Raw genomic sequence first — 27747 nt, 5'->3', positions numbered from 1 at the left:
TTTGTTGTTGTAGCCTACATTGCCAGATCATTCCAAGACCATGTGAGAGCATTGTTCTGGCGGCAGAATTTATAAATAGATCGCCGAACACAACGTGCTTCTGAACAAAGTAAACAATTGTTTCACTGAACAACATTTAAGAGAGAAGATAAAATAACTCTCTATGACATTTTATTATCCTCAAAATGATGCAGGATCCATTCTGTAGTAGCCTACAGTAGTTGTAGCCTCTCTTCGCAACTCCTGCTTTGTCTGCCTACCTGCATGGTCGCTGGTGGCGCACGACAAGTTAGAAAAATCCTCGTGTGCACGACGTTGCGACACGCGCCGAATTTTGAGCTTACGACGGGGGGCGTGTCGAAATTTTAGGTCACGTGACGGCGCGCGCCATCGTCGTGAGTGAAGTATGAAGGAGACTAGCGCCACTCACGACAAGTATGAATCCCCCTTTAGAATGACTTGTGTTTACGCGCGTGGAGCAAGATAGCCGACACTCCGCCCACAACACTTTTTTAGCAAATCATGTTCAGCTATTTTGTTCTCATGCATGCAAAAGGGTGAATGCGAGCATATAAAAGCCGGCTTGGTACAGATTTATGGGGCTGCAATTCATAAAATTATAACGGGTCACGTTACCTCCCGAGTAACTCTAACGGCGTTATAGTTATGGATTAAGTAATTAAGTAAGTATTCCGTTACTCAAAATGAGGCTCCGTTCGTAACGCCGTTATACTCTAATGCCGTTACTCCCAGCACTGACAAAGACTTTATATTAGTATACATAACTTGGGCCCTTGACTTGAAGAAACATGATATTAGGCCCACTTTTTTCGTTCAGGGGCCCATTCTGCAGGGGGGCCTGAAGTACTTGTGGATAAAGTAATTAAGTAAGTATTCCGTTACTTGCATAAGATGCAATGTTTTGACACCCTTGAAAATGGGAATGGGATCAGGAGGAAGCTGGATGTTCATAGCGGAAAGCATACCAAAACCCATAAAAGCTATGTCTAAAAATCAGGCTTATTCCACCAAATATTGATGTCTAATCTCTTCCCAAGTCAGTACATTACTATTATGCTGTTTTAGGCTAATATCATCTTGTTTTCTCTGCCTTATTTGAGGTCTGGAAACATTGTATCTTATGTGTTATTTTGACCATTTGTACTTTTCTGCGAATAAATGCTCCATTTTCATAAAAGCTGTGACTACAAATCAGGCTTATTCCAACCAATTATACATTACTGATCTCTTTCTAAGTTAATACATTGCTATATTATGCTGTTTTAGGTTAATATCATCTTGTTTTCTCTGCCTTTTTGAGCTCTTGAAGCATTGTATCTTATGTGTTATTTTGACCATTTGTAATTTTCAGCAAATAAATGCTCTAGTCTAAATGACAATATTTTCTTTCGAAATTCCGAGGAAATTTAGTTGGCAGTTTATACAATGAAATAACAATGTTTTACTCAAACACATACCTATCCATATCAAAATTAGACTTTAATTAATTGGCCTCTCAATTATCTTTCCGCAGCTATATTCAAGATGGGCAAAGACACCAGCAAAAAGGATAATGAGAGACTCCTTCCATTCCATATTTGAAAGGCTGCCCTAAAACATTTACATTTTGTTACAATTTTCAATTATTTTAGTTTTTACCAAATATGGTGAAATGTGTCAAAATGTCCCTTCATTTCATCTTTGGTGCGTGAAGATTCTGAACTGGGTGCAGGTCTTACACGTAACTCAGAGACCTGTGTGATTGCACTCCTAAAAGGGCTTATGTGCTGCGCTCGCTCGACAGTGCTCCTAGGTGAACTGCAGACACGGGTTGGATGGCGAGTTTAGACACTGCATGTAAACCCACTGTGGTGATAGTTACCACTAGGTACTCCTCAAACGGAGGGAGGGTGGATAGCTAAGGGGAGGGGTTGTCCAGCCGAAGTCCGGACAGATGGTCACCCTACCTGGCTGTGTCAGATGGTCACCCTACCTGGCTGTGTCAGATGGTCACCCTACCTGGCTGTGTCAGATGGTCACCCTACCTGGCTGTGTCAGCTTCTCCTCTTGCAGCTGCTGCCACATATACGGATCACTCCGCAGCCCCAACTGATGCCGCAACTGCTGCACCTGCTGCCGCACCCCCTCTGGCTCCTGCAGCTGCTGCCCCCACCGCTGATGCTGCCTCTGTAGTAAGTGCAGTGTTAGCTCCTGCTGCTGCTCCCGTGCCTCCTGCTGCTGCTGCTGCTGCTGCCCCCGTGCCTTCTGCAGTTGCTGCGCTAGCTTCTGCTGCTGCTCCTGCTGTTGCCCCCGTGCCTCCTGCTGCTCCCTGCTTTGAGAATATACCGGTAAATAAATAACCTATAACATGCAAGGGCATGGGGGTTATCTAACATTTTAAGCTATATCTTCAACGTTGACTATTATTTAGATATGGTTCATCTCAAGATGAATACACTGCTCAACAAATGTCAAATTTAATCATACTTATGTGAAATAAACCTGTCCAGTTAGGAATCAGATCAAATTGTGAATCTATGTTGCAAGTTTATATTGCAAATTGAACCAGGAACAAGTAGAATTGAGAGGCAATAACCAAAACACATGCTAAAAAAAGAGTTGTTCTGCAGTTGGTGTCCAAAGACCATTTCTCTGTTTTAATTCTTTCAGGCTGATTTTTTTAAATAACTTCTTAATTCTAAGGGTGCCGGTATGCTTGCTGCGAGCTGTAAATTACGCAACCGACACGTGCTTGCTTCAAAAGCAGTTGACCAAGACGCAAAATACTGGCGGTATCATCCAGGGGCAGAGAGCACGCAGCATTGGGATGCGGAAATTGGGAACACAGATAGCAAGGAAAACAACAAAACAAAAAGAGAGGCTCCCTGGGCAAGGAAACAATACTGCTACTACTCCTATATTTACACGCTCCTTTTTCAAAGTGCAACAAGAAAGTATGATCACAAATGTTTGAAATTTCGAACAAACTCATATACATGAATAACCTGAAAGCTTTAGACACTGCTGAGAGACACAGCAAACCTTCTTGCCACACCTCTCAATGATATGCCATCTTGGATGAACAGCACAGCCTGAGTGACGATACCTCCAGGGGTGATAAACACCTCCTCATGATACCTCCAGGGGTGATAAAATCCTCCTCATGATACCTCCAGGGGTGATAAACACCTCCTCATGATACTTCCAGGGGTGATAAACACCTCCTCATAATACCTCCAGGGGTGGGATACTGTCAGACCGCATCCGAATAATGCATATATGAACAGAATACATGTTTTGGTTAGTGTCTATCATTACAATTACTCAACAGTGAGCAAAATGGATTCATAATCACTGCTACTTCCTTACTGGACTGGCTGATTAGAAGCATTAACTTGGAGTAGCTACACATTATTTTGATGTTCCTTTAATTGTTGGGCAGTGTACTTTGAGAACATTGATGGCAGATGACGTTAAGTTTGTTAACTTTCAACAGTTGTTTCTTGTATTAAATTGACGACACGAATATTTGAAATTGTAATATTAATTGGGGGAAAGCTTCACTTTCGGTAGTATGCTTTCTCTGACAATTAAGTGTCCATTGTTGTCACCCGTATGCTTATATTTACCTGATATTTTTCTCTTCCTTTCTGACTTTACAGTCAAATGTAGAAATCCTATCTTGCAAGTCAGACACCTGTCTTTTGAGTTGACGAATCTCCTGCTGCAAGGCAGCCACAAATCGTAGCACTGGGTCCTCCTCTTGACCACGTCTCTTCCTTGAGGAACTTGGTGACTCATCAGAGCCACTCCTGTGAGACTCCTTTAAACATAAAATGGTAATCAAATCAGTTTTCATCTTATCAATGTCTCACAGTTCTTTTACCGTGCTCTAACATGCCATATTTCAACCAAACCAGACAATACAAGCATTTACACAGAGAGGGAAATTTTTTTGTAGTACTGCTTAAGTGAAATGATGAACTCATTTTGAAAAATATTGGGTTGAGATTGGAATTCTCAGAGAATGGGAAACCCTCTCCAGACCTAGTGAGCTGAGCTTGTGAAGCTGTGTGGAACTACAGGTCTGACAAGAGTTTGGCTATTCTACAGCATGCATTATACAAAAGTAGTTTGTACTATTAAGTGATCAAGTGAAATAAACAGGACAACAGCCAATTTGAAACATGTTGGATGCATTCCACATTGGAAACTGTATTTTGCAGCATTCTGTTTTGCATATGAAATTCTGTTTTTTACTGTGTCTCCATCCATGTATTCTTTGTCTATCCACAACAAAAGCACAAACGCTCCACCCAAGGTTATCACTTCTCATACCTTCAATTCAGTGTGGATCATTTTCTCCTCCATGGTTTCAACAGCTTCCACTAATGTGTGTCTCTGCAGTGCTGGAATAGTGTAGTGCTCTTTCACATGGGTGCCGCAGAAGGAGGCAGTGCAGGTCAAACAGGTTTTAACAGCCTTCAGTTTCCGCCCGGTGCAGAAATCACACTCCACATCTCCAGGACCAGCATAGCTTTGGGCAGGCAGGACAGGACTGAAGTGCTCTAGCTTGTGGACCACCAGTGCCAAGGCTGAGTTTGAGTAGAGTGCCGGGTGGGAGCTGTATGTGCGTGGACACTGGGGACAGGCGTAGTGGCCTGCTTGGCTAGATTAGATTAGATTAGATTAGATTAGATTAGATTAGATTCTTAATTGTCCCATAGGGATATTTGTTTTCACATCAGACTGTTCAGTTCCATCAGGTTAGATCTTTGTAGTACACATCCCATGACAATACATATAGACACCATTTCCACACAGACACAAAAACATCCTCAGACATCCATATACATATATCACATCTATTCATATACACTCCAATATACACTCCTCTACATACCTAGGCTGTTCCCAGTATGAGGTGATGCACTGCTTGCAGTAACTGTGTCCACAGGGGATGGACACTGGGTCTTTCAGTACACCTGTGCAGACTGAACATCTGAAGTCCTCGTTGGTCAAGAGACTGACAGCCAACTCACTGTCGAGACACAAGCAGTGCTTAATTTCAGGCTCACTCTCCACGCCTCATTTGAATACAAGACAACTGTGATGATCATACCCAGCTCAGTGAATCAGGGAATGATGGAGTTTACCTGAAATCAGCTGGTGTAATAGATTCTCTTTTCATGTCTTCTGAATCCACTGAGTGTAGTCCAGGTGAGTGGAACTGTTCCAACTTCATCAGTCTGAAATCACAATATAATCACTATTAAACTGCAGTAGATTTTGGACCAAAGAACTGGACCAATCAGATCAAAGCTGAACCATGGAAATGATATTGGCAAAGGCGCATTAAAAAGGAACAGTACAGATTAGAACTCTTAATTTTGGTCACCTGTAGGTTTGGCCATGTGATTGCTTCATCTGATACCAGAGTTGAGTATTGCTGATTAATGTCTGAGTCAGTTGGTAATTTCTAAGGCTGGGCTCAAAAGATCGAATCGCGATCCAATATCGTTTTGCGTTGGAAAAGGGCAATATCGATTCAAAACTTTGTGGATCGATCTTTTGTAGATGATGATCATTATAGGCGCTATTTCCTTAACCACATCCTGTAGCTCTCTTCCACAGTTATCCACTTATTTCTCACATATAAAGGTATTTCATGTTCGTGTGGGCATCAAAGGCTCAGATATTTAGGTTTTTATAGTCGGTCTTAGAATTCTAGGCATAAATGGGTTAAAGTGACAACCCAGCAATACAAAAGATTGATATAGAATTGAATCGAATCAAATCGGATCGCAGTTTATACTCATACAAGTATGAAGACAAAAGTACACCCATCACATACATGTACAGTATTGTAGTGAAACATGAACACAATGGTTTTGTGAAATTATTTTTTATTTATTTAATTTGAACTAAAATTAAAGAAATTCTCTGAACCTTGAGTCAGGAGGTCTATGTTCCTGTTTGAAGAATAAAGGTTCATCCATTGACTTCAGAGACACACAGCTGGGTGCAGGTGAGTCTGCCTTCTCCAGTTTCACTCTGAAATCACATGTGGGAAAAACAAAACAGAAATCCATAACGTGTAAGACCAAAATGTGTGCATTGTCTAACCTATCAACAAATAAAAATCATCTTAATGCTCACTTTGGGTTGGGTGTAAATTATCCTGTGAAGTTTCTTGGTGGATCCATTGACTCATAACTGGGTGCAGGTGAATCTGACTTCTCCATCTTTACACTGAACTCACAATATGTTGACATTTATCAAAAAGGCCTATACAGGCCTATACTTTACAAATGTGAGTAAATGTCAAAACTCTTTTTTTGGGCCCTATGCCATGGCTATATTTTTGTGATACATGGTCACCTAAAGATGCCACATTGTACAGCTTGATTATTGGTGATTAATTCAGTTGGTAATTTCCTTCAATTCAAATTATGAATAATTCTATATTGTGCCATTCACCCCTTATACAGTGTACTGCAGAATGAATATAGCTGTCTTCTGCCCAGTTTATACTCATACAAGAAGACCAAATACAGCACACCCATCACGTACCATCACATACGTATTGTAGAAAAACAGGATATGTATGAACACACTGCCTTAAAGGGGCACAATGTAAGATCATAGATTCTTTAGGAATAGATACGCCACTGGTTGGTTTCACGGTGTATTTCCGGTTTCCAAAACGAGGCAGTTTTGTATTAGTTCTATCATCTATGGCAGATTTAGAGCTGTAGTTGCAGTTCCACCCTTATCCACGTGGTGGCCCGGAGACCAGAATGAATGGAGTCCTATGGGGCAAAACCCCTCATGGTGCCTTTTTTCTCAGTATATGATTTTTTTTCTCGTGTAATTCGGATGTTGCTTTCGAAAGACTATATGGGTAGTTGACGTGTTGCTGTCACAGGCTCTTAAAATGGAGTTATATTCATGCTTTCATTGTTAAATTGTTATTGTTTTAAATGGTTAAACTTCTCTCTATTTTGTGAAAAAGTAATGTGTAATTAATTCAGAGTTTAAATGAGTATATTAAATTTTGAGTCAAATGTCACATTTGTCCTATGGTGTGACTGTCACAAGCCTGGTTGTCCACATTAAAACATTTTAAAATAAATAATCAAAGCTCAGTCATTTGTCTAAACAACACTGGCATGTTTTTCAAGGTGTCTATTTTAGCAAGTGACAATGCTTAATTTTTGTTCCTGTTTTTCTGAGAGCGTATGGAGTTATGAAACTTTGTCACAGAAAACAATGTCCTGTGGTGTGACATACTAACATGGGTAATTCTATGGATAATTATCTATTGTTGAAGGTCCAGCTGTACATAAATTGTGACTGTAGACCCTTAAGAAGCCAATGGCAAGGGTGGATTTTAGGTTTTCCTTTCATAGTTCGTCAATCAATCAATTATGTTTTGCCACCACAAGATGTCTTAGTTTTTGGTGTGACAGCCATAAAATACATTTTGACAATAGTGTATTTTTAATATATTTTCTCATGTAGATGTATGCAAATGCATCTTACTAAATGTGAAATTGCATTTCAGTTGGCAACGACAGGGCTTTAAATTAACTCAAAAGCTCAAAAGTCCTATGGTGTGATGGTAAAAGTCCTATGGTGTGACACTTTGGAGAGTCACACCAAAGGAAAAACAGGTCACACCAAAGGACTAGATATCTGAGAAATAGCTTTTAAAACAACTGGTTTACATGTTTTGTTGATTAGACAACTATTGTGTATTCAAATAACTTATTCCTTTATTGGCCATTTGAATTTATACTTTGATGCATTGTTGATGAGTATTTCCTGTTGATTTTAGAGACTGTCAAAGGATATGAAATGTCATTAATGGTGCTTTGAAACCATAAAATAGAACGGTAACAGTGAAGGAAAGATGAGTGAGAGAGTATAGAGAAATATAGATGAATAAAGTATACTGTGGAGAGCTCAAGATAGCACAATTGTGCTGTCCAGCTTGAGATACCAAACAGGCACTGGCCGCTACACACTACAGGTTCAATGGTGCGACAGTCAGAGCATACGTACAGTACAAAGAGGGTGAGGTGTGATGGCCATGCCAACGTCACACTTCAGTATGAGTCTTATGAGCTCTGCAGGTTAAATTTAATGACCACATGACTGTCATTAAGTGTTAGGATAGGCTGATAATCTATGACTTAAAGACTTATAAGCGTAGAGTGTAGGTCCATCAAGGGAGTAACTTTGACTTTGACATTGGTGGGGACACAAAATTGGTGGCGGTTCGGCGGTTTCTCCTCCGAGAAAATTTAGAAAATACAGTTTTTAAAAGTACAATTTTAACGCAATATGTGAATGTATTAGCCTATGAATTAATGTAGCTCAATGGTTTTAGAGGGGGATGATTTTTGACAATTTTCATTGTGTGTGTGGGTGGGGGGGGGGGGGGGGGGGGGGGGGGGGGGCTGATTACCAATCATAAGTTCATGGCACACAGATGTTATATCAATGAGCAGATGATATGTCAACGAGCGTTCCTTAGGAAGTTGGTCTTTCAGGCTTAAATCCCACCCTTAGGCTACCTCTGTTTACACCTCCATCCATGACTGGAGTGAAATTGACCAAAGCAGCTAGTTCTGATACAACATTGCTCCAGAGACTTTTACCAAATAACATATAAGTCGCTTTGTGTTCAAATGTCAGCAAAGTGGTATTGCCTAACATGAAAATGATCACCAGTTCTGCCAATAGGCCTAGCCTACTCACTTTATTGACATTTAGGCCTATTTTAACAGCAACAAAAATGACACTGACATTTGCAAACCTTTTCTTGAAATAAAAAATAAATAAGACGGGGCCTAGAAAAAAAATGTTTTGGTTCCGGTGCCGACTGACCCTTTTTATCCTCCAAAATTAGCAATGCTGTGTGGACTGTTGTAGCCTACATACAAAACAACACACTTCTTCATTCTCATAGGCTAACTCCCTATATCTCGCTTTCTTCCTGCCTGTAGCTGTGTTTGCATCATAGCAGCCTACAGGCAACACACATGCGCGTGCAAGTGTCTTTGCGCAGCGCGTCTTGACAGAAATCCCAGCGATGTCACCGCATAGTTGCGCACCAACTGTGTCACGTTGTAGGCGAATTTTAATGTTACAACATACCAGTTAGCTTTGTAGCCCTTCTACATGACCGAAATGCAATACAACACAATGATTACATCAGGGACGTCGTTAGACCTATTTTAGGGGGGCTCAAGCCCCACCTGGATTGGTATTAGCCCACCCTAAAAATATTTTGAGATTTTGTATTATTATTATTATTTTTTTTTTTTAAACCAAATGCAGTAAAACAATAAATACGAGCCACCAAGGAGGCACGTTAATCTGAACACAAGTTCCTGTTTGCTTATTCATTGTTTAATACAATTATTAATATAGTGTCTAAATATTCCTCATTGGCTCCGCGTTCAGTTTCACGTCACGTCACGTGGTACGCGGGCATCAGCTGGACAGTGTTTCTCAAACTTTTTCAGATCAAGGACCACTTTGTTCCCACAAAAATGTTCAGGGACCACCTGTCATCTTAATTGACAGTTGACGGTTGTTAATTTGACAGCTAATTTTGATGTAGATCACTTACTTTTTATTCACATTTACAAGCCTGTATACTTGTGGTGAAAATGAGATTTCAGCTATGTTTACCTTTGTAATAATGTTACAAATATAGCCTACTGCTAACTTGTCTTGGAAAAGTGAAATCCCTCGCGGACCACCTGAGCTCTGTCGCGGACCACAAGTGGTCCCCGGACCATACTTTGAGAATCACTGAGCTAGACCATTGTTGTGATAGCAGGCGCTTTGCAGTGCAGCATCGGAAGCGCGTCCTTTTAAACCCGGTGAGTTTGGAATTTGATGTCAGCGGTTTACGAGCGGCACAACTTAACCTACTGTGCTGTATTGGGTTACGGGCAGTAAAGAAAGACAGTATGGAATCTAGCTTGTCTAATTCAACAGTAGGAATGACGTTATTACCTTAGTGAACAAGCTAAGCGGTGTGGGAAAACTGTTGTAGCCTGCTATCATTGGTTTTGTCATGGGAGTATACACTCTGTCTCTTGGTTGGCTAGATGGATATACGAAAGTTTTTCAAAAGGCGAGAGGACACAGCAGAGGAGGAGGAGAGGAGAGAAGGAGGAGAAGAGGTCAGTAAAGATCTAACCAACGAATTTTGGCCACAGCATTGTGCAACTTACAATGCGTTGCAACTGTTGCCTAGTTTCAGAACGTTGTGGTCACTTAAGTTAACATTTCCTTTTTTCATTTTTGGTTGAAGCATAGTAGTTTATTAAATCGATTTCAGTGTCTCAGTGTCTGAAGTCATGCATGTCAGCATGATGACATGCCTGATAAGTGATACATGCCCCCTTTTAAAGGTCGAAATTCAATCTATTTGTATTAGCCTACCAATCATCAGTCCCCCACCACACCAAGCACAGCAAAACCCAACTGGCAAATGACCAATGTGCAATGTATGATACTCGACTCAGACGTTTTTTCCCTCTTAGTGAGTGTCTTGCCCTTATTCTGGGCATCTTTACATACTTGATATGGAAATTATAGTCCAACCAAATACATGTATTTACTTAAATATTAGATCATTTCATTTATATAGCCTAACCTACTTACTTCCCTTCCATATAGCCTACTGTAGTTTAGGGAGAAAAAAGACATACATTATGATATGGTAATTAACTTCAGGGTTTAACCAATGCTTTTGTTTTTGAACTCCATGAAGGTTGAGGCAGAAAGACAGACAGTGGACGAGAGTGAGGAAGGGAGTCCAGGTTCAGAGGAGGTCGAACAAATAGATCTGCAGGGAGACATAGAGGGATCTGAGAAAGAGGCAGAAGGTGAACAAGCAGGCCACCATGAGGAAGAAAAAGACCAAGCAGCTGCTGCTCCCCTTTGTGATTTAGGTAACAAGGACACAGGCCCCAGACAGGTGAAGCTGAATAGCTATCCACAGGAGAGCTTTGGTGCACAGAAAAGGGCATTTAACCACAGCTGGTTTGCTAGGTACCATTGGTTAGAGTACTCAGTTAGCCGGGATGCTGCATTCTGCTTCCCATGTAGAGTGTTTGGAAAAAACATTAGAAATGACACTTTCATTAGCAGTGGTTGCAGACAGTGGAAGAAAGCTTTGGCTTTCTTCAACAAGCATGACTCTGCACAGTCCCACAAGGACAGTGTAGCAGCATGGAGGGGGTACCAGGCAACCTCCCAGCAGGGAGATGTAGTGCAGCTCATGATGTCTGCTGAGGCAACTGACATAGCGGCTAGAAGGGAATACCTGAGGCGAGTTGTGGCTGTCACTTCAATGCGGGGCCCAGGGACTACCCTTTCGTGGTGATGATGAAAGTGCTGAGAGCACAAACCGAGGCAACTTTCTAGCTTGCATGGGGCTTCTCAGGAAGTTCGACCCATTCTTGCAAAGCCATAGTCCCCCATCCAATGCCACATACATCTCACCATGCTCCCAGAATGACATGATTGAGTGTTGTGCTCAGGAGGTGACCAGTGTCATCGTTTCTGAGCTCACACACTCCAAAATGTATGCCATTATGGCAGATGAGGCCCGAGAGGGGCGGTCAGAGCAGCTGGCTGTGTGTGTCAGATATGTGTCAGAGGGGGAGGTTAAGGAGCGTTTTCTGGCACTTGCAGAAATGATGTCATTTGATGCACAGTCTATTGCAGACAAGCTACAAGAGCAGCTCCAGTTAAATGGTATTGCTGATGTCAAGTGTGTGGCACAGACGTATGACGGTGCCGCCGTGATGAGTGGACCCACGGGAGGCGTGCAGGCACGATTTAGAAGGCTTCATCCTGAGGCCATCTACATATAGTCCGGCAGCCAAAAGCCAAATATCAGCCGAACCCAGTTTCGTCTGATAAAGTTTTTTTCTTTGCAGTTTGTGGTTGCCTAAGGTGTACCTATTAAGATTCCAGACGATGCCCGGTGATAACCCTTGAGCATTTTCAGATATTGAGCCTTTTATGCTTGATGTGCTGCAGCCATAGATTACAACAGTGTTTGGATCCCAATTCATGTTATGCTGACCAAATACCCTATACCATACTTATTTTGTGTTTGTTTACATGGTGGGATGTGTATAAGAACAGGTGGTGAGGTATGGACATCAGTGGGGGTGGGGTCATGCATGTTTGGGGGCGGGGCATTCACCCAAAAAGCCTGATTTTCCAAGTCGGAGACACAAAGGCCAACATTTCGCCGAACGTGGCTTTATATCTCATAGTGGGTTGTTTGGTTTTGCTGTTTGTAGTTGTCCAACACTTACCCATCAGGATTAGAGTGGGTGATGTGCCAATTTCAGATATTAACCCTTTCATGTTGATTTCGCTGCAGCCATAGCCCACAAGCTTTTGACAGCTTCATAACTGCACTATGATTAACCATAGAGCATTCTGGGTGGTAGGCCTGCCACATCAAAGTGGAGAAAGTGTCCTCGTACCAAATACATTTTAGACAATTATATAACTAGCTGTTTGTCAAGCAGAAATATGTAACATTTAGGCGAATATTGGTGGTGTCAGCTCAGACATACCCAGAAAGGATTACCGGTACTAATTCGACACCGAATTTCACCAATTCATACATTGCTATTTACTATTCCTGTGCTGTTGTAACACAAAATAAAAATTGTAAGTAATAATTACATAATTTTTGGCTGATTATTTGTTTGCCTACAAAGTACATAATTTCAGTGGTGGTCGTATTAACATGGAAAGAGATAAAATTAAAAATGTAAATCCACAAAATGACATTGTAATTGACCTTTTACCAGCCCATGCCATATCAGGGTGTGACACTGTGGCATCCTATTTTGGTATTGGTAAAGGCTCTGTTATCAAGACCCTAAAAGCTGGATATCACTTGACATCAATTGGTAATGTGCTGGCACCATTCCAACAACTTTCCAGTGAGGCCATTAACTTTGTGTCGGCATGTTATGGCATTCCAGACAGTATCAGCATGTCACATACAAGGTTGGTGGTATGGGGGAAAAAGAATGGGAAAGGTCATTTATCTTCACCTAACCTGGCTGCTCTTCCACCAACAACAGAGGCATTTCTTGAGAATGTGAAAAGGGCTCATTTTCAAGCAATATTGTGGAGGACATTGGTTCATACTCCACCTGAACTATCTCCTGAAGCATTTGGATGGAAGAAAGACCCATGCAACAAAGCACTGATACCAATAAGTGTTCCAGAAAAGGTCAAAGTGGCACCAGACTACATTTTACAGATGATCAGATGTGGTTGCAAGAGTAAAAGCCCCTGCAATTCTAAGAAATGTAGCTGTGCTGTAAACAGTGTGCCTTGCACCATTTTCTGTGCATGTTTTCGGCTGGGATGCTGCCGAACCAATGTTGTGTGAGCTTTACTGTGTGTGTGTGTGTGTGTGTGTGTGTGTGTGTGTGTGTGTGTGTGTGTGTGTGTGTGTGTGTGTGTGTGTGTGTGTGTGTGTGTGTGTGTGTGTGTGTGTGTGTGCGCGTGTGCGTGTAGTATAATGTAGGCTATAGGTGTTTTAGGTGTTAAGGACTCTGTATGTTGTATAGGTGTAGACAGGTCTTTCTGTGCGAATTTAAATGCATGTACATGTCTTATTTGATGGCTTCATGGACTTTTAAGTGATCATTTAATACCAGTCAGGATACACTGGAGGGTCATTCCACGCCAAATCAACAGGAGCCCGCGCACTTAGGTCTCAAAAAATTCTGAAAATATTACCAAGTGTACCCATGGTAGTTAAGAGAAACGCTGTAAAGACAAGTCTCATTGACATTTTTAAAAAGACTTCATGGAGAATGGAGAAAAAAATAAAATAAAAATCTGTGGACAATCCCACAAGGGGTTCTGGTGCTCTGAAAATGACACCCAAAATGATTTGTCAGACTTTTGAGGTCTTCTGGGCAAACACTGATGGGGTTTCCTTTCTATTTATAGATTTTTATGGGAGTGTTTCTACTTGTATCTACAAGGGGGAAAAATCATGAGGCTATGTTTGGCACAAATATGTCTTCTGAAGGCCTAAACAGAGCACAGCCAAAATCTCCAGTACAATTTGTATAATATGACAATGCAGGATCATACAAACCAAAACTGACAGATTTGCAACAAACTATTCCTATCTATGTACCAGCATGCCAAATTTGAGCTTCCTACATGGTTTAGTTATTGAGCTACGGGCTTGTGAACTTTGACAAAAAAAAGAGTGTGAACAAAATGGGCACCCCCCTCCCCCAGTGAAATTGGCTGTAACATGGAGAGTATACATCTTACATTCAAATAAAGTAACAGTGTTTCTCTTAAGTACCATGGGTTCACTCAGTAATATTTTCAGAATTTTTTGACACCTAAGTGCGCAGGCTCCTGTTGATTTGGCGTGGAATGACCCTGGATTGACTTAATTTTTTGACTCAACCGTATATATAATGTATAGCTGTTTTCCTATGTTTAGACCTCTCTCTCTCTCTCTCTCTCTCTCTCTCTCTCTCTCTCTCTCTCTCTCTCTCTCTCTCTCTCTCTCTCTCTCTCTCTCTCAGCGTGCGGTACTGTATGTTGCAGTGTATATAGGTCTTTCTGTGTAAATTTAAATGCATGTACAGATCTTATTTGATGGCTTTATGGATTTAAGTGATCATTCAATACCAGTCTGGATACACTGGATGTATGTCATTTCTTTACTCATCTTTTGGAACAGCCAACGACTGCTCACCAGTTACCCCCACACTCTGTTGTTCTTTTTTTTTTCTTTTATGTTGGCTATTTGTGGTAGGCTACCTACCGGCGATGTTGTCATGTATGTTGTCATGATGTGATGTTATGCAGGATCTCATAATGCACAATCCGTTCCATACTTTACAGTCTTATTCTAAGCAATGTTGTGAATGTTTTTACTGAGGCATTTGTTTATTTGTCATTCATGACCTGATTTATATAACTAAATGCATAAAAATAGGCTGAAATCACATTTTTTAAGGTTATTAGCAGTATTTTCTCTGTACCTGGATAACAAAAGGAGATAGCCACAATTAACCACAGTAAATATTCTTGTATATAGGATATTAACAAAATAAAAAAGGAATTTTGAAGCTGGCATTTTCAGGTGGTCAGATTCATTGCATCAAAATATAATGCAAATTAGTGCATATTTAATTAGATAATAGCCTAATTAGCATATTTAAACATAAAATATAGAAAACTTGTAATACATTTTTTTCTCCAATTCATACGAGTAATCATCTGATAAAGTTTCATATTGATATCTGCAAGTTAAAAAAAATACCCTATTCACCTACAGTGTCTCGTCTTATTTGTGGGATTGCTGTTATGAAAGGGTTAATTATTACCCCATATTGGGTTTGTTTCAATAAGGGCAGTGTTAAGGCAGTCCAATGTGAATGTTTTTCAGGTAATATAAGCAATTTGGTACATTTTGTAACATTATTCACAGTAATATTAGGTGTCTTTAGTTTTTTGTCATAATTCGCATTTATGGGACAATAAAGGCTCAAAATCTGAAAATCCTCAAGTGATATCACCGGGCATCGTCTGAAATCTTGAAGACTTGCCTAAAATCTACCAGATAAAGCAAAAAAAAGAACTTTATCAAAGAAATCTGGGTTCAACCCCACGGCTCCCGGACTAATACATTGCTATGCACACGAGCTCAATTTGGTGTTGTGCTACACCTGCAGGGCTGTTTCTGAAGCTGTGGAGCTGTTTGATTTGTTGGAGTCTCTGTACACCTTCTTCACCACCTCCCTTGTACACCACCACACATTCAAACATGCTCAGCTGAAGCTGGGTTTGGCAGTGGAACTAGTCCAACTTTCCAACACTCGATGGGCATGTCGGCTTCAGTCGATCAATGCTGTGCTTGAGACCTTACCTGCCATATGTGAATGCCTGTCAGTCACCGGGTCGCCCATGGCCACTGGTATCAAAGCAAAGCTAGCAAGCTTCTCGACTATCTATGCTTTGCTAATGTTTCAGACACTTCTTTCCATCACGGAAGGCCTCCACAAACTCCTTCAGAAGGAGACATTAGACCTGGCCGATGCACTGATGGGAAAGAGCTTGCTGGGTATACACCCCAAGACATGCTGGCTGTACACAATCTCTTCAGTGCAGACATGTTCCCCTCGTTGAAAGAAGTCCTCCAGGTAGCTCTGACTGTGCCTGTAAGTAGCTGCTCATGCGAGAGGTCATTTAGTGCTCTGCGTAGACTTCACACTTGGCTGCGTAAAACAATGGGGCAAAAAAGGCTTCATAACCTTGCAGTCATGGCCATTGAAAATGGCATTGTCAGTCAGCTCAATGACGGTAAAGTAGTTGACCGTTTTGCCACCATGAAACAGAGAAGGCACTCGTTGATTCTTCCTCCCACTAAGTAAAAAGGAAGTTTAGCTTAAGTTGTTGAACTGGGTTTAGTTCAAGCCCAAGTGTACTTTATTGTCAGATCTATGTAACAAAGGTTAGCACAGAAGTTTGAAATTGTGATTGACCAGTCTCCACTTGTGCACTTAAACTTAACGTATAGATAGGACATTGATAATATCTCTCTCTCTCACACACACACACACACACACACACACACACACACACACACACACACACACACACACACACACACACACACACACACACACACACACACACACACACACACACACACACTCAGGGTGCAGTAACACACACACACACACACACACACACACACACACACACACACACACACACACACACACACACACACACACACACACACACACACACACACACACACACACACACCATACCAGTGGTCGTATAGGTTATTGTCCGTATTGTAGATGCAATATGTAAGTTGCAAAAGGTAAAGTGCAAGAGGTATGGTGTTTGGAATGTTCATCAGTGTCTTTGAAATGTCCATGTAGCTTTCTCCAGTGTTTGAGTCTGATGGATTGTAGAAGGAAGATGTTTACCAGTCTGATAGTGCAGCACTATGTGTTATGGTAGTGCTTCCTTGGGTTGACTATATTTCTAAGTTGTACATTTCATATAATGTTGATTTATGTTTTCATTAATACATTGTACTAAAGAATACTTTCTTTATTTGCATTAAAAGTTTGTCAGACTAATGTGAAAAAGTCTCAAGGATATCCTTTTCTTTATTGTGTATTGTCTACTGTCCATTTATGCAACTTGTATTTTGGGTTTAATTGTAGATTAAGAGCAAATCTATCAAAGACAATGCTGGATTTATAAACAGGTCTATTGCAAAGCAGACATGGGGGGTGGAGGAGTTCCTGACAGGTTGTCCGTGAAGGGGGGAATGGGAAAGGTGGAAGAGGGGCGGGTGAATTCACCATCCTGATGGCCGGGTTAAAGGTTTATGAAAATGTTGGAGATTCTGGTGGTTAGACAACTGTCTTCTGTAGAAGGTTTCCATGATTATGAGTGGCGAACCACTTGCCCTCTTCCATTGCATTGTTTACTCTTGTAATTTAGCATATTTTAACAGGTGTAGTTTAGCTGGTGAAGTAGCATTAGAGAGCAATTTAAATAATGAAAGCTAATTTTCAATAGAATAGTAATGGGTATGATGCTCTTAAAATTATGAATGTATAGACATCTCCTTCGCAAGTGAACTCAAAAAAATTTCGGTACCTCTGGGGGCTAAGCCCCTCCTGTCTCCCAAACCTAGTGACGGGCCTGGCTTAGGTGCAGGCCCTATCTGCGATTTTTGAATGATGTTGGTTACATACTCGTCATGGAAGAAGGCTTCCATTTCAGTCGCGTTGGATGTTCAGCGAGATCAGAACCTAGTCGCAGCAATTAGTCTAGGCTACTCAAGTAGTCCTACAGTTAAATAGACTGTAAAACAAAGCCAGGTTAATTTAATATGAAAGAAGGGAAATGTTTTGCCGAAGTGTACCTTTAGGAACTCTTTCATTTACCACATGGGTCGCGTTAACAGAGGTTTGTCCGTCATTGACAGTTTTTTTTTAAAGGAAGACTGAAGATTCGGAACCCTGCCCGTCCTTTCGATGATAGTTTAAATAGGCTACACCCGTATCAGTAGATCAAATGTGCATTTCAATTCGTTATTATCTGCGCTGCGCAGAGACCACATTTCTTCTTAAATAGGCCACTTTATCCTTCACCTTTCTCCGCCTCTCTCTGCTTGTCACGCAACTATTACGCATCTGCAGAGTTCCCTGCACCCAAATAGTGAATTAGAAATTGCCTATGATGTCGGCACAACTGTTCGAATAGAATTAAGATTCAGAACCGTGTGTAGGCCTATACAATCTGATTTAATGGCAGGGCGAAGTTATCCCTCTATCGTCTTTCATAAAAGTTTCATAGGCCTATCATAAAAGGGTTTTTTTCATATCATATCCTCAGGCGTCGCCACAAACTCCTCGCTTGAAACAAAAATTAGGCGGGCCTATGTACCAGAAATAGTAACGCACGGTGTCTTAAATAACTTTAATCTGACGTTTTGAAATGGTAGTTAGACTACACGTTACTGAAAAAAAAATAGTGCGACTACGTTACCGGCAACACCGGTCGTGATTAAACAGTAGGGGGCTAAATATTGGTGGGGACGTGTCCCTACCATAAATTACGCCCATGAGATCCATATTGACTACAACATTACATTATGATCAAAAGACAAAATAGTCATGTTGATACATTTGTTTCTGGCTCAGTTTTGCATTTTTGTCCTTTAGTGTGACATGAATGTCCTACAGTGTGACATTTTTTAAAGGCCACCTTCCGATAAAACACAGTTTTACTCACTCCTTTTGAAGATCCCAAGTTAAACTCACTTGCAAGGCTCTCATAGCGGTGCGTCACCTCGCCTGGCTGTGTTTCCCGGTGTTTCCCAATTGACATAAATAATGCAGAGAAACGATCGAATCACGAAAGCCTTTCTGTGTTGTGTCAAATCGAAAAAGGCGTTGCCAACAAAGGTTTATGTCGACCCATTTTTCTAAAAACATGTTGGGTAATTTTTTTCTGCTTGTTTTCAAAACAAGCAACATCTGGTGGCCCGAAACCTAGCTTAGCTTAGCTATCAGCTGGTTGCTACTCTCAGGTACACACACAGCACAAAGCCTCATCCATACAGCCAGCCCACTCTGGTTGCTCCGTTCTCGCAGCAAGCCTAGGGGTCGCTGTCGAAAGAGCACAGCCCTGAGCCTGCACGCCTCCGCTGGCGCCCCTATAGTGCAGTACCACCCGGGGAAGTGGCGACTCTGTTTCCCATTACATTCTCTCCAAGAACAGGAGGACTGAGCCAATCAGAGACGCATTTCCACGAGAGCAGGAGGAGTGAGCTAATCAGAGACACATTTCCACGAGAAACACTGAACCAAAGAAGGTGGATCTAAGAAGAAGCGTCATTTTGTTTCTTTTCCGGTATCCACTTTATGTCGGGTGAACGCCCCTTTAGGAGACCTTCGGTTAGGAGACCTTCGGATTCCTGAGGTTTAGAATCAATGAAGTCCCCTTAGCGCTGTAGATGGCGGTAGCGCACGTCTTGCGCAAACACCTCAAAAAGAGAAGAAGAAGTAGGGGACAACGCCCCCTTAGGAGACCCAACTTGAGCACACGCTTTTGCATTGAGTGGGCGTGTTTTGCGTTATCTTGGTTTGATTCAGTATTTTTGACTCAATACTCCTCTCGTTTCTCCACAAGGCACCTTGCTAGCTTGGAAATGAAATGACGTTGAGAGGCCATCTTTAAACGCACAAATATTTGTTTGAGCTTAAGAATATGTTTGATTAACACTGAATATTGCATTAGGGAACAGCAAATTATACTCCCTGAAATGTTAGTATAAATTCAGACAATTTAGAAAATTTAAACGGAAAGTTATCCCTGTATTTCCTTGAAGGTTTCCAATAAGCTTGCCTCTCATGGGGGGGAAAATCATTAAATGGTTATTTCTCATTAAATTAATACTTTAAAATATTGCAAAGAGTGTAACAATGTATATCAAACTCCCTCAAGCCATTTTAACATTATTTAACGTCACACCAAAGGACATATTTACATCTGATTGCTTTAGCAACGTAAACAAATAATCAATTAATAGACCAACATTGTGACCACTTGGATTTTTTTTAAAGATTAATTGCTGCACTACGTAGACATATAATTCTTTGCCTCATAAAAAATGTTTTGTGAAAAAATAGTTTTTTGCTAGCCTGGTAAACCAGCGCCACCTGCAAATTAGACATCTAATACATTTAGGCTGGTTTATCAGGCTAGTTTTTTGCTGCTTATCTGTCATCTACCCATATATAGAAAATACCCACGAGTTTTAGATTTTTTTGAGCCACGCATATGCTTAAAAAGTGACCTTAAGTGTCTATGATGTCACATCCTTAGCAAAATGCTAGCGAGTAGTGAGCAGCAAAAACTCCTCCTGTAAAAAATCAAACGGACATATGTGCTTTTTTATTATACTGTTGAGTGAAACCCTTATTCAAATCTCAAGGACGACATTCAAATTTGAGCTTTGCAATGAGACCTGGGTGAAAATTAAGATTTTAAGCATCTAGCTCAATTGGGTCCCATTCATTCTGGTCTCCGATGCGCGACTAGTGGAGAACTCATTGGAACTGCAGCTAAAAACCATAGAACTAATACAAACAACTGGTACAATGGGGCTTAATAGCGAGTGGCAAGGCTGTTCTATAAGGGCTGTGGTAGGATCACGTAGTTAGCGCGGTGCCCGTGGCATGCCTGTCTCAAAATGTACATCATGAAAAAAATGCTGTTTAAATAAACTTGCTATGAAAATGTTTTTCATTGTGGAATGCCAGCAGTTGATACAAATCGGAGAACGGTATGTCAAGAGATTTTTGGCATGCCTGTCTTAAAATATACACTGTCATGAAAAAAATGCTGTTTAAATAAGATTTTCATCACAGAATGCCAGCAGTTTGCCAGCCAGAAACGGTATGTAAATCGATTTCTTCATATGAAAAGTGTTTCCCACGATACTCATAGCGGGCCGCCCGCTTTGTCAAAAGTTGCATTTGGGGTCCTCAGCGGACGGACCGCGAAAGTGGTCACGAAGTGTAAGACAAAAATGTGTGCATTGTCTATCAACAAATGCAAATCATCAGAGACACTATGCAACTTTTTCATAGTCATGAAATGGCTTGGTACTCAAGATTTTGCTTGACCGACCGGTAATGGGGGAAATGGCAATATTTCCATCACCGCCTAGTGCTCCTGCTCCGAAACAGCACTTGCAGTTTTGCCTGGCGGCGCCGCGCCTTTTGTTGTTGTGCAATTTGTGGCCGATAGGGGCGTCTAGATTTCTATGCTGTATGAGCGGAGCGAGACCTATTCCTTCGTTTGCTAACTAAGTAGCAGCCACGGAGGTCTACATAAGGCAGCAGCTTGCTGAAAGCTGGCTACTGGCTAGCTGATTGTAAAATATCACGCTGGCATGCAGTGAAAACTACGGTGGCCCATTAGTGACACGGAGGGCTTTTTTTGGAGGGGGGAATGTATGCACTGGAGACTAACACCTTTGCGAGATAACGCAAATATTTTGCGAGATAACGCAAACTATTTGCGAGATAACGCAAACCATTTGCAAGATAACGCAAATATTTTTGCGAGATAACGCAAATATTTTGCGTGATAACGCAAATATTTTTGCGAGATAACGCAAATTAAAACTTACATCTGCGGGTTCACCACTTTGATTTGCAGCACACTTTTTGGTCACCGGGGGGCAGTCTGAACCAACACGTGTACGGCTTTGACACGCCACAGTTGTAGGGGTAGGCTATTCAATTCAACCACCACTGTTGTTGGATAACAGCGAGAGGGATGCTGACAGTCAAAAACATTAGACTACTACCGCTGGAAGGACGTGCAAGGATACCGTTATTTTATCCATTGTTTTATGTTAAATAAATAACAGATTTTGAGAGACACCTTAGCACCTTGCTTTGCGAACTGACAGAAGGGGAAATATATGATTTGTTGGACGACACGTGTCTGCAATGCAGAAGCTCTGTATGTCAGAATTAAGGAAGGCAGACGGGACAACTGTTTACTCTACGGTTATTTTCAAAGATGATGAGAAGTTTATGAAAATCATTTTGTCATATCAAGACCCACATGTGAATGATGTAGGCCTAATTTTAACATAGGCCTCGACGTTGAGGCAGCACGCTGTATTCTTTCTTTCTTTTTCTTGAAACTTGTTGTTTCAACTTGTTGTTTGTTGCGGTTCTCCCCTTTTAATTTATAATTGGCTAAATCAAGTAGGCTATCACTGCTTAGCCATGCAGAGAGCTTAGACTTGTAACAACTCTGACATTTGGAACTATCCAAAGTGGGCATTGGTTAATAGTTTTCTCGGTCAGACTTGGATTAATGTTTCTTAATGCATGACATGATGGCAGATCACGGAACTTCACGCAGTATAGCTGAATGGATAGAAAGCGACATAGGCCTATGTCCTTCCTGTGGTAGAAAATTCCTCCTGTTATACATGACATCGGGTCTTAGGTAAATGGAGGAAATCAAATAGTTATTTGCTTTTAATTGTTGACCAGTTTTACAGTGATGGCTTTTAGCGAACACAAATTACTTTTGGATGTAACTCGTACCGCCACGTGCCCCATGGTGCCATGGTTTCCGACCATGTAGCACTGAGAGATATCGCTGAAATCTAACGCAGAGCTCACAGAGATGACTAACAACTTTCAAAAATTCACGGAGAAGTGGCATTGATGATCTGGCTTTATTGTAAGCAGTCCAAAATCATAGCGTAACAGGCGTAAAGGGCCGTAGCCTAACGCAACCTTGCGCAAACTAAAACACTGACAGGACCGTTTTTCCGAGGTGTGGCAGGACATAGCACACACACGGACAGGGACACAGCGCGCGCGCACACACACACACACACACACACACACACACACACACACACACACACACTGGCCATAGCCCTCCCATTCCACCCCTTCATTGATCACCTTATAGCCCCCTATGCCCACCCCGTTCAGAATCCTTTGCACCCCACACACGCTCCCAAATATTTCTCAACGTTAGCGCTATAACCTCTTTGGACAGCCCTAGTTGAGGAGGATAGCTGATAGGGTTGGTGCTTATTGCGATCGGGGGTAATTAGTCCATTATATATATGTTTAAAACCAAGGGGCGCTGGGAGGGATCAAGGGGGGATTGGGATGCTTATGATGAGTTTAAGGGGGCTTTTGTTCAAGAAATGGTTGAGAACTACTGCTCTACCAGTATGACCCATACTGGCGCTCCCCCCAGCACACACGCGCGCGCACACACATGCAACTCATCCACCATTCTACACCAATGCACATCAATACGTGAGAATTTCAATCCGTTGTTTACCACTGGTTTTCAATCTTTTTTGAAATGGCACACCTTTTATCGAGGGAAAATGCCAAGGCACACCACCAATGAAAATGTTAACTGAAAATACAACCATATTGCCTATAAAAGGTAGGCCTACAGCCATTTCATTTTCCATGGCACATCAGGAAACCGTAATTAAACTTCGAAGCGTTTTTATTTTTCTCAAAACAAAATGTGCTCGTGGGCAACATAGACATAAACCCAAGTTGGACTGGCAACTCAAAAATACTCAATACAAAATCAGTCAAATCCAAACTTCTGACACTTAATACCTGCGCTCAACAGCAGCTACTTTTTACAAACGTTTCTGAAGACAGCTCACTCCGGTAAACAGCTGCTTCACCTATCTCGCTCACTCTCAACAATGAGTGCATCTTAATATGCGACCTTGCCTCCTCCACTTGCGCTTGTCTCCTCGTCCCGCCTCCTGGCCCCTCCTCCGTGGAGAAAACGATAAAGTTTCCCAGCAGTCAGCCTAGCCACAACAACTTTTGAGGGACTGTTTTTCATTCACCATCCCAATTGCAAGACTCTACAATTGATATCTTGTAAGATATTGAAATATAATGCTGCTGTCAGTGATGTCATCATGACGACAAGCAAGTGGAGGAGGCAAGGTCGCATATTAAGATGAACTCAATGAGCTGGGTTCTACATACCCCTCACTACGCAGGCAATTATTCAATTAACCAATGCAGACACACAATCACAACCAGGACCTTTCCAAAACAAAACGCCAGTTACAAATCATATCGACAAACATTGCTCATCGTTGCCCACAGAATCTCCACACCAAACAGACATAATTCACAAACATTATAAGCCTACAAAACATGAAACATTTAGAGTCCGATCATTCAACACATGTCCATTTTCAGTGCTTGACATCACGCGATGGAAATGCTGCCACAACGACGCGCGCTCCCGTGTAGCAGTGTCGTGCGCACTTGGAGAGGATAATGTGACACTGAGCGGTGTGTGTGTGTGCGTGTGTCCAACTGTCCAGCTCTGCCCGCTCCTCGCGGTGCACAGTAAATACACAAGTTCACCAAAATAAAGAGTGGTTTAAAATCAGTGAAGAGTGGCGAGATCACCTTTTCACAGTGAACATGATGGGGTGTGTACCTTTAAGCCGCATCATTAAGTCTGTCGTGCGTTGGTGCGCCATGTGATCAGTAGGCACCAATTGGCAAAACTTGGCACGCTTTTAAAAGGTTGGCACAATCTGCTCGGAGTCGGAGGGAACCGTCAGATTGTTTGTGTGCTTGTGGCAATTATGCCTTTGGTTTATGTGTGTGGTGTGTGGTGTGTGGTTTGGTCTATGACGGGGGTGCGACTGTAAGCGCGGCCACATTGGTTCACTAGGCCAACTTCGTACTTGGCGTTATAGGAACCAGGCTTTTTGCGCTGCGCCCCTTGCCCGGCGACTTCGAGACAGTTGGTCGCTGTCCGTGGTACCTGTGTATCCACCTGTTGGTCTGTCTGCGGTCTGCTGCTTATATTGGAGAGTGACTGTGTGTGTGTGTGTGTGTGTGTGTGTGTGTGTGTGCGTGTGCGTGTGCGTGTGCGTGTGTGTGTGTGTGTGTGTGTGTTTGTGTGTGTGTGTGTGTGTGTGTGTGTGTGTGTGTGTGTGTGTGTGCGTGCGTGCGCACAAGTGTGTGACGTTTCCCCCTTTGCTTTCAGTTCTTATTTTGTGTGATTTAGGAGAAGGTGAGAGTTCTCTGTTTGTTGTTTTGTTTATTTGTATCTTTCACCTCACACCTTCACCTCACACCACTTGGGCCGCCTAGCGTGCGGGTTACCCCTAAATAGATCTCGTTTGCTGTGCGTAAAAGTAAAACACAAGTGTGCAGTGGTATCGGTGTGGGTTTGCCGTGCTTTGTATTTTCATTTCATTACTTAATTTTGGTTTGCTGTGCTGTGTACTACTAGTGGGGAAAACCTTGGCCTCCTTGGTTCATGTGGGGGGCGGGTGCGGGTGTCCAATAGCCGTTAGGCCAAATGTATTTCAACTGTTTGTAAATTTTAAAAAGAAAGTGTAAGACAATAACAGAAAAGTCATTTGAACCCTGCCTGTGTGGTCCGACCTCAACGAACATGTGCTGCTGGGTTTAACAGTTGAAGTCTAAATAAATTCTGGGGGCGAAATTCCCTCAGTGGCCTAGTCGTGCAATCATCTGTTTGAAATTGGTAATTATTATTTTAATTATTTGCCGACGGCCCAGAGTCACGGACTGTCTATAACTAGCCAAATATTATTTAATTAATTTAAATTTTAGATCGTCTCTGGTATAGCCTCCCTATCCTAGCTCCCAAACTTTTTTGCCATTGTTTACCTGGCATTGTTGACATCGTGAGAATGAATGACAGCAGCGGTTGCTCTGAAGTGTGTCAAAGCCGTAGGCCCTATAGCTACGTGTGTTGGTTCAGACTTAACTGCTGTTAAGAAACATTAATCCAAGTCTGACATCCAATCCAATCCAATCCAAGTCTGTCTGAGAAAACTATTAACCATGAATGCCCACTTTGGATAGTTCCAAATGTCGGAGTTGTTACAGGTCTAAGGTCTCTGCATGGCTGTAATAGCCTTGATTTAGCCTATAGCCTACATTAAAAGGGGAGAACCACAACAAACGACTTCAACATCGAGGCCAATGTTAAAATTAGCCTGTGGGTCTTGATATGACAAAATTATTTTCATATGCTTCATAATCTTTGAAAATAACCGTTCGGTAAACAGTTGTCCCGACTGTCCTCCTTAATGCTGGCATGCTTCTGCAGTGCAGACACGTGTCGTCCAAAAAATCCTATTCCCCCTTGTGTCCGTGCGCAAAGCAAAGTGCTACGGTGTCTCTCAAAATGTGTTGTTTATTTAACATAAAACAATGGATAAAATAACGGTATCCTTGCACGTCCTTCCAGCGGTAGTAATGTTTTTGACTGTCAGCATCCCTCTCGCTGTTATCCAACAACAGTAGTGGTGAATTGAATAGCCTACCTCTACAGCTGTGGTGCGTCAAAGCCGTAGGCCTACTCGTGTTGGTTCAGACTGCCCCCCGGTGACCAAAAAGTGTGCGGCAAATCAAAGTGGTGAACCCGCAGATGTAAGTTTTAATTTGCGTTATCTCGCAAAAATATTTGCGTTATCACGCAAAAGATTTGCGTTATCTCGCAAATGGTTTGCGTTATCTCGCAAAAGATTTGCGTTATCTCGCAAAGGTGTTAGTCTCCAGTGCATACATTCCCCCCTCCAAAAAAAGCCCTCCGTGTCACTAATGGGCCACCGTACAAAACAACGAATGGGACTGCAAATAAATCACGAGATAATTGAGATGAAAGGTTTGGACAGGCAAATAAATCGCTTGTGTGAACATTGGAAAAGGGCTTCAAACCGGAGAGAGCCGAACGCCATAAGATGGGGATTTTATCATTCATTCACTACACTGGGATGTATGCATTAGCATTCTCAAAACCCACGCCACCTCGTTTAGTTTACAAAGATACACAAATGTATACGAGTTGAAATCTGATGTCGCACATTTTATTTGATGTCAAAGGACACAATCAGTCGAGCGAGGCTAAAAATATATGTTGTTGCCGATCAAGAGGAGACGAAACGTGATCTCTAGTCGGCATATGGATGTCCACTTTCACTTTCAACACCACAGGAGATAAAACCGCGTCTTGTCACCTCGACCTCGAAATCGTTATTATGACAACAAAATAGCCGTTTGTTTCCTCGTTCTTCTAATGTAGGCTACAGGTAGGCTACGTTACTGGAAATGTGAAATAAAGACGGGGATATCTGCCGAGAACAAGTGGATCAAATAATATCCATCTGAGGGAAGTGCAAACATGATTGCAGTTGTGTGAAGTGAATTACGAAGCAGTCAACTCATAAGCAAGGGGGGGAATCTCACATATGATAAAAGCCCCTTAGAAGTGGAGAGAACTGAATGCAAGGAAGGGAATCTGGTTAATTACAGAAGACGACGAAATTTAATTCGCACATAATCTCGAAGCCAATGTCTGTCTAATTTAGTTCAATGCACATTTTCGGCAGAACCACTAGAGGCCGCTATAAAGTTGTTTATATCTATGTGTTTATGTCAAAGTTGCATAGGATCGCTTTAATACTCACTTTGGGTTGGGTGTAAAATCTCCTGTGAAGTTTCTTGGTCCGTCCATTGACTTCAGAGACACACAGCTGGGGGCAGGTGAGTCTGACTTCTCCAGATTCAT

General features: G+C 41.9%; 1 protein-coding gene across 1 annotated transcript; it reads right to left on the bottom strand.

Annotated features, from left to right (window-relative positions):
• Positions 1–2028: 2028 nt before the first annotated feature.
• LOC134466158 (E3 ubiquitin/ISG15 ligase TRIM25-like) lies at positions 2029–27747 on the bottom strand. Its single transcript, XM_063220053.1, has 8 exons — positions 27647–27747; positions 5950–6054; positions 5157–5249; positions 4904–5041; positions 4339–4669; positions 3630–3823; positions 2263–2329; positions 2029–2181 (listed from the first exon to the last, which is right to left on the bottom strand). Exons 1-8 carry the CDS (start codon positions 27745–27747, stop codon positions 2029–2031), a joined length of 1182 nt encoding a protein of 393 aa, XP_063076123.1.

The sequence above is a fragment of the Engraulis encrasicolus genome, chromosome 16, assembly GCF_034702125.1.
Source record: "Engraulis encrasicolus isolate BLACKSEA-1 chromosome 16, IST_EnEncr_1.0, whole genome shotgun sequence".
Lineage (NCBI taxonomy): Eukaryota > Metazoa > Chordata > Actinopteri > Clupeiformes > Engraulidae > Engraulis > Engraulis encrasicolus.
Note: the sequence above shows the minus strand (reverse complement) of the source record. Positions and strands in the feature narration are given on the sequence as shown.

What these genes read in the sequence shown, in the direction of transcription:
- LOC134466158 (XM_063220053.1), bottom strand. Translation starts at nt 27,747, where the DNA reads ATGAATCTGGAGAAGTCAGACTCACCTGCCCCCAGCTGTGTGTCTCTG. An exon ending in CATAGACCTCCTGACTCAAG is followed by an intron (nt 5,250 to 5,949) that starts GTTCAGAGAATT and finishes TTGTGATTTCAG; the next exon opens with ACTGATGAAGTTGGAACAGT. An exon ending in TAGCGCAGCAACTGCAGAAG is followed by an intron (nt 2,182 to 2,262) that starts GCACGGGGGCAG and finishes CTACAGAGGCAG; the next exon opens with CATCAGCGGTGGGGGCAGCA.